The 8,457-nt window shown below is 39.6% G+C and overlaps 1 protein-coding gene across 1 annotated transcript; it reads left to right on the forward strand.

Moving 5' to 3' along the window:
- Positions 1 to 735: 735 nt before the first annotated feature.
- On the forward strand, positions 736 to 2,982 carry DEFB129 (defensin beta 129). Its single transcript, XM_055425357.2, has 2 exons — positions 736 to 793; positions 2,528 to 2,982. Exons 1-2 carry the CDS (start codon positions 736 to 738, stop codon positions 2,980 to 2,982), a joined length of 513 nt encoding a protein of 170 aa, XP_055281332.2.
- The last annotated feature ends 5,475 nt before the right edge of the window (positions 2,983 to 8,457 follow it).

Here is an 8,457-nt window from a genome sequence, read left to right on the forward strand (position 1 = left end):
AAAACTCATTCAACAAACATGTATTGAGTTCTCATGTTAATTTAGCACCCATGGAGAAAACAGTACAGAAAAGACAAAGTCTCTACCCTCCAGGAGTCTATGGCTATAGCAAGGTCTGTTCTTCTGAATCTCATACGTTAAGTGCCTTAGGCCTAACTCTAGGCTCACAAAGGGTAAAGCAGATACCCTAAATAAATCTTAAGAGGAAGAGATGTAAACAGCTTGTATTTTCTTTCATGTCTTATGTGTCTTATAATTCCCCCCAGGATTAAGAACGGGAAATTTCTTGCATGAGGTATTCAGATAGTCCTTCATTGGAAGGACTGCTGCTGAAGTTGAACCTCCAATACTTTGGCCACAACTGATGCGAAGGGCTGACTCATTGGAAAAGACCCTGATCCTGGGAAAGATTGAAGGCAGGAGAAGGGGACGACAGAGGATGAGATGATTGGGAGGCATCACTGACTCAGTGGACATGAGTTTGAGCAAGCTCCAGGAAACGGTGATGGACAAGGAAGCCTGGAATGCTGCAGTCCATGGGGTCACAAAGAGTCGGACACAACTGAGTGACTGAACTGAACTGAACTGATTCTCAAACAGAATCATAGAAAACACAATTGCCGTGAGCTTTGGCTGCACTTGACTGCTCAGAGCCTAAGGCCATGAAGATGCCAATAAAGGCTGGAGCTCAAGAATATGAACCCAGACCCAAGGCTTCTTCTCTGACACCCAGCCATGAAGCTCCTTTTCCCTATCTTTGCCAGCCTCATGCTACAGTGGCAGGTGAACACAGGTAATGTGAAATCCTGGGTCTAAGAGGGAGTGGTTGGAGAAAGCAGAGATTTGGCAGTCCTTGATAATGGAAACCCAAAGAGACACTGAAAACGAGATGACCAAAGATACAGCTGAAAAGTTTATATTGCATCAGTCATTCACCATCCATCACGTAGTCCCACAGGCTCCAAACCCAGACTGTGTCTGATGGCGATACACATGGAGCTACAAAGGAAGTAGGGTATTGTTTGTGAACTCAGAAATTATTCAGTATATAAAACTGCCTCCTTGTCCCCTACATAGCTATCACCTGGGATTCCGGCCAAGTCTACCCCATTTTTGCTCTATTTCTAATGTAAACTATCTTTAAGAAAAAGATTCGATCAGTTTATACTTCGGTGTAATGAGAAGGAAGACCTTAGAATTATGCTCAAGAAAAAAAATCTACTCTCAGTATTCAGGAAACAGGTCTGTGTTCTCCATCTCAACTTTTTCAGACTTCTACAGAATTCCATTCCTTTTCTCAACCTTTGTTTTACTGGAAACCCCCAAATTACCCACAAGAGCCTCTAGGAACACATCAGGGCAAATGACTAAGTCAGAAGATGGGCCATGGTTTGCTGCAATGGAGACAGAAGCATTGAAACTTGTTTCAGAATACAAGAATTATCGAGATTTTAAATGGGCAATGGGTCAAGGAAGGGAAAGTAAAAGAGTAGTCAAAGATGTGTCTAATTTTTTTGTCTTGGGACCCTAAGAGAAGGGTTATAATATAAGCAAGTATGGTTGTGTCATCTCCGGTTAAGTCAAATTTGAGTCGCAAATTCCACATAAGATAAAGTTAATCAGTGTTCAGTTCAGTTCAGTTCAGTTCAGTTCAGTCGCTCAGTCGTGTCCGACTCTTAGCGACCCCATGAACCACAGCACACCAGGCCTCACAAGTATTTTACTGTGTTTTCTCTGGTGAGGAACAATATTGAAATGCCTGTGAACAGTAGGTGCTACATAAATCTCTTGTGCTTTATGGAAAATCTGTTGAATTGTTGAGTAAAGGAGAAGCTTCTGGATTTGGAAAAGAAAAAATAGATGAACCATTAAGATGGAAAAACATCCAATAGATGAAGAGGAGATACTACACTAAGCAGGGGATTTAGAGATAGAGATAACAATTCAGGAATTATCTTCATAGAGATGAGGTTAAGGCTATGATAATAATAAGATCTCTGAGGGACATAGTGTCCAGAGAGGATTAAAATGATAGAACACCATGCTGCAAGAACCACAGGTCAAGTGATTGTCGAGAAGGGTGAGGTCACAGACCACTGAGTTTGGCAAGAAGCCAGAACTTCTGAAAAGTCCAGCTGATTCTCTTTCGAAACTCTTTCTTGGGTTACTTTTATGAGAGATTTTACTCTTCTCCGTATTTCCTAGGATCCTGGGAAGAGATAATGATACTCAACAAGTGTCTAAGATGTTATATATTGGAGATCTAAAATCTTAACCCTGAAGCAGAGTTTCCTTTTCTTCTTAAGGTTTTAATTATTCAATGAGAAGAGACTAGAGATTTATTTTGGATTTCAGAGATGTACAAAGACTCTCTTGGCCTGCCTGTTGCCTCCAACAACATCCCTAACCACTGTACTTTAAATTTAGCATTAACAAATTCACTCTGACTCTATTCCTCTTGCTCTAGCAATTTTAATATCACATCTAGTTATTAACCTTAGCACATTGTTCTCTTTTATTTGTGCAGAATACTTTGGCTTGAGAAGATGCGTAATGGGTTTGGGGAGATGCAAAGAGCACTGCAACATGGATGAAAAAGAGTTAGACAAATGCAAAAAGAAAAAATGCTGTATTAGATCAAAAGTGGTTCAACTGATAAAAAACTACATACAAAATGAAATGCTCCACATGCTTGAGGAGGACTCTCAGGAAGTGCTAAAAATTACCAAGAATGTTCGTGTCATGACGCAGACCAAACATCATAATTTATCTGTTCTGCCCAAAATCAAAAGTGCCAGTGCTTTTGACAACATCAAAACCATCATCATCCCAAATGCCACCATTGTGAACTCTGCCACCACCAACCCCATGAACTCAGGGAAGATAATACACACTGCTACTTCTACCAAAAAAAGAAGAGATTCGGCCACTGACTCCCCACCACCAGCACCACCTCCATCGTATGCACTTCCGACAGCATGACTGGAGCTGGAGAAGCAGATAAGAAGGGATTCGGGTCTTTCCCTTAAAACCCCAAGTTCCTCTTTAACTATTCTATCTGTAAACTGAGACATAGAACTGTTTCCTCTGTTATCAGTCATTCAATAAACACTGTTCAAGCACCCACAGTTTATATAATTTTATCTTTCTCACAGGAGCCTCGCAGAGGAGACAGAGCTAGAAAGTAACAGAATTTTAGTTTACATGCTCAGGAGAAAGTGAGCAACAGAAATGCTGACTGTGTTGAATTTAACCCATCAATGGGCCAAAGAAAGCCTCTGTAATAAAAATTTATGGTTCTCATATTATGTGCTTTTCTTGCGGTGATAGGAATGAAAACAGCAGACATATTTTGTTTTTCCATAGATTTTTTTTTTCCCATAGAAAGGCCCCTATAATGTGGGGAGACCAAGTTTACCTTCTCTACAGAAGAAATTCATGAGGCCACTTAAGATAAAAATATGGGGCAGGAGGGGGAAGATATGACTTCTGTCTCTGATCCAAGGCATTTTCAACCAGATTCCCAAAGTGACAACAGGTAAAGTGGTGCTTCCAGTGGATACAGGCTACAAACCACAAATGCAAATCACGGAGGTAATTTTAAATTTTCAAGTAGCAACATTAAAAAGGTAAAAATAAGTAGGTGAATTGAATGTTAATAATACATTTTATTTAATGCAGTAAGTTCAAAGCATTGACATTTCAATATGCAATTAATGTAAAAATTATTTGAAATATTTTGCTTTTTTGGGTACTATGTCTTTGAAATTTCTTATGTATATTACTGTTACAGCATATTTCATCATACTAGTCATATTTTAAGTGCTCAATAGTCCCATGTAGCTCAAATTTCCAGCCTCTAGAACTATGAGAAAATCCATCTCTGTTGTTAAAGCCACCCAACCTATGGTATTTTGTTATAGCAGCCCAAGCAGACTAGTGAGTCATAAAGAGATGGTATTGGGACTTCCTTAATGGCCCAGTGACTAAGATTCTGAACTCCCAAAGCAGGCAGCCCGGGTTCAGTCTCTGATTAGAGAACTAGATCCCACATGCTACAACTAAGTGTTCACATGCCACAGCTAAATGTCCCGCATGCTGCAGCCAAGATCAAAGATCCCAAAGGCTGTAACTGAGACCCAGTACAGCCAAATAAATAAATAAAAATAAATATTGAAAAGAGTAAGAGAGAGATGATATCCTTTTCCTCCTTCTTGCTGAGCTCTGGGTAAAAATTAAAGGTAGGAACAACAGATGCCTCTTAAAAGACTCCAAGCCTCTCTGCCTTCATTCTGGGTTTGTCAATAAGGAAAACTGAGCAACCTTAGTAGAATTCGTATACTTAAATCGAAGGTATCAGTTTATATAAAGTTACAGTAAGATGTGTAGATGAATGACTTCACTTTTCATTCACTTTCATAGTAAGATGTGACTGTTTTTGTTAACTCTGAGAATAAAAGCCGCAGAATGCATACTAAAAGGCAAGAAGCATGGAATAACTGTTTCATAATTGTCAGACAACTTGAATTTTTACACACAAACTGGGTTTGAATTTACTAATAAATACCAAAAGTTGCTAGTTTAGGGTGAAAATAAAGGAATCCCTTTGTGCTTAGTGCCCTGTGCACAGACTCTGCAAGTGACAGCAATTGGAGTTTGACTTCAAATTCCAGCATATGGGTTAAATTGTGCTCAGTCATGTCCTACTCTTTGCAACCCCATGGACTGTACCCTGCCAGGCTCCTCTATCCATGGGATTTTCCAGGCAAGAATACTGGAGTGAGTTGCCATTTCCTCTTCTGGGGGATCTTCCCGACCCAGGGATTGAACCCACGTCTCCTGCATCTCCTGTGTTGGCAGGCGGGTTCTTTACCACCGAGCCACCTGGGAAGCACTAGGCGTTGAAAGGACCACAGCAATTATCATTGCTTTTGGAACAGCTGCGATTGGCTATCTAGCTGACAAAAGATTTTATGTTAAGAATACTGCAGCAAATCTATGATAAGCATTCACAACCAGAAAGACAACTTCAAGACAGTATATGGTTTTAACTTGAAGATTTAGAAAATAAAAGCTGTATGGTAGTTGTTTCTTTAAATTTAGAATAACCTTTGTCAGCAAAGTGATGTCTCTGCTTTCTAATATGTTGTCTAGGTTTGTCATAGTTTTGTTTTAATTTTGCTGTGGAGATTGGATATTTATCAACAAACTGCTCTCTAAAGTACATTGTATCAAGTTAAAATCACAGCAACAGTACAGAGCTGTCCCTGTTTTGCTTCACCTTTGCCAAGTAGCTAGAAGGCGTATTTTCAAAGACTGGAAGCTAATCTTCTAGATATTCTATAAGTACTCAGTAAATTTAGCCAGTAACCAGTTAGACAGTCTAACCAAATCTATTTGATCTGATGGCAGAGCTTTCTGCTTTATCATCTGCACACTGCCCAACTTCAGAGCTTATCTGAAGTGTAATCAATACTAGAGCTCCAGGCAAGTAACACAGGTAGCTCTGTCCTACCCACCCCACTGCACTCTCCCCAGGCATGTCCCCATCCTTCAGGCAAGAAGTTCTTGCCTCTGGCTTTTGCTGTTGTCTTGTTCTTCACTTCAATAGCCTTAAGTAACCTGAAATTCTCCATATGGAGAAGAGTGATGGAGGGGAGGGGAGACAAACAAAAGCACCAGGTACATCTGTTTTTAAATGGAAAGAAAAATTTTAAATGCCCATCTATGGGATGAGGAAGAAATGAGAAAGAGGAGAGGTTTTTAAAAGAAGCTAGAAAAAAAAATAAAAATAAAAACTAAAAGAAGCTAGACTTCTCTGAATATATCCTGTTTTGAAGATTTGACTTAGAAATTATTTAAATATTTTACCTAATATAAACAGGTAAAGTGTGTATTGAATTGATAGCATAACCACAAATAGAAGAGCTATTTGAAGTAACCAATATTTGAAATAATCTCTCCCAGTTTGTTTGTAAAAAGAAAAGGTAGGAAAAGTAAAATACATGTTCATCAATTGGAAGTATTAGTTGCTCAGTCGTGCTCAACTCTTTACGACTCCATGGACTGCAGCCCACCAGGCTCCTCTGTCTATGGGATTTTCCAGACAAGGATACTAGAGTCCACCAGGCTCCTCTGTCTATGGGATTTTCCAGACAAGGATACTGGAATGGGTTGCCATTTCTTTCTCCAGGAGATCTTCCCAACCCAGGGATAGAACCCAGATCTTCTGCACTGCAGGCAGATTCTTTACCAACTGAGCTATGATGGAACCCCCAATAGGGTCCATCAAAAGGGTTTAACTAAACCACTGTATGTTCATATATATAACGTTATGTAAAATTAGAAAAAAATAATGGAGATCTATATTTTTAGATATGAAAAGAGCTCTTAGACATGTTAAATTTTAAAAAGGAAGCTGAAAAACAATAAGTATAGGATGATGCAATTGTTTATTTTCTATAATTTATTATATAAAGCAAAGTGAAAGTCACTCGGTCATGTCTGACTCTGCCACCCCATGGATTGTACAGTCAATGGAATTCTCCAGGCCAGAATACTGGAGTGGGTAGCCGTTCCCTTCTCCAGGGAATCTTCCCAACCCAGGGATTGAACGCAGGTCTCCCACATTGCAGACAGATTCTCTCAGATTCCTTACCATCTGCGCCAGCAGGGAAGTCCATAATTTATTAATATCATAGAGTACATTTGGCTGTTTTTCCTTTCAGTGCACAGTTTTATGAATTTTAACATCTTTATATTCATGCAACCATCACTACAAACAGGACATTGTTTCATCACTCTAAAATATACCACTTTGTATTCAAACTCTAATTACACCGTAACTCCTGGCAACCAGTGTTCTATCTTTCATCACTGTAGTTTTGCCTTCTCTGAGAATATCACAATAATGGAATGTTTGAGGCTGACTTCTCTCATTTAACATGGCTTTAAGATTCATCCAAGTTTCCCAAATATATTAGTATCAATAATACATACGTTTTTACTGCTAAATAGTATTGTATTCTAGACATTTAATACTGGTTTTTTATCCTCTCACTCACTGAAGGACATTTGATTTGTTTGCAGTTTTTTGACTAACACAAGTAAAGTTGCTATAAACATTTGCTTATAGATTTTTGTGTTATTAAAAGTTTCCATTTCACTAAGGTAAATACCCAGGTGTAAGACTGCTAGGTTCTATGGTAAAGGTATATTTAACTTTAAAGGAAACTGAAAACCATTTTCCAGAGTGACTGTGGCATTTTACATTGCCACTCCTGAAAATTAATCAATGGAAACCTCTTCCAAAAGGGACTCCGGAGGTCAGAAGGGGGAGCTGTCTTACTCTACTACTCAAGGTTAATTGCTTTATCAACAAGAAGAAAGTTAATACTTTACTACTTTACTACCCAGCAGGAAAAGGAAAGAATTTCTCCTTGCCTGGCTATAGCCTTACCAATGAAAAAACTGTCACTATTCAGCCAATGAAAAAGCCTCTACGCTTTTCAGTGGCCTTTCAGTGCCCAGTTTACTCCCACAAACTGATTTTAACAGCCTCTCTCAACTCCCCCTTCTCTATAAAAGCATCTTTTCTCTACTTTTGTCCTCTGGACTTGCCTGTGGTTTGCAATAGATTTATGTGTCTCACATTGTAATTCTTTGCTGTTCCTGAATAAACACATTTTGCTTGTAAAACAAATGGCTGTTTTATTGTTTTGTTGCAGGAAGGGGGATCCCTTCCAGGGCCCAAGAGTGGGCTCTTGTCTAACACTTGGAAATGAATAGTCTGAGAAGACACACATGCTGACAAAACAAGAGACTTTATTGGGAAGGGATGCCCAGGATGAGAGCAGCAGAGTAAGGGAACCCAGGGGAACTACTCTGCCCATGAGGCTTGCAGCCTTGAGTTTTATGGTAATTGGATTGATTTCCAGGTTGTCTCTGGCCAATCACTCTGACTTAAGGTCCTTTATGGTCGTGTGCATGGCTCAGCCAAGATGGATTCCAGAGAGGATTCTGGGAGGTTGGTAGGACGAGTGGACTGGAGACTCCTCTCCCCTTTTGACCTATCCCGAATTTTTCTGCTTGGTGGTAGCTTGTTAGTTCTTCATTCTTTACCAGGACCTCCTTTTGAAGGTAACTCATGCAAGTGGCTACTATCTTGCGTGGGCAGCTGGTTTCTGTCAGTGTTTCCTCTAACAGTTTTAGGTCAACACCAGCAATGGGTGAGATTTCCATTTGCTTCACATCCTTGCCAGCAATTAATGTTGTCAGTGTGAAGTGAAAATATGTCCTGCCATATCAATAAACATATACTCTCTTCCAACAACACAGGAGAAGACACTATGCATGGACATCACCAGACGGGCAATACTGGAATCAGATTGATTACATTCTTTGCAGCCAAAGATGGAAAAGCTCTATACAGTCAGCAAAAACAGGACAGGGAGCTGA

This window comes from Moschus berezovskii, chromosome 15, assembly GCF_049115385.1.
Source record: "Moschus berezovskii isolate FMDL1 chromosome 15, NW_MosBer_1.0, whole genome shotgun sequence".
Taxonomy (NCBI): Eukaryota; Metazoa; Chordata; class Mammalia; order Artiodactyla; family Moschidae; genus Moschus; species Moschus berezovskii.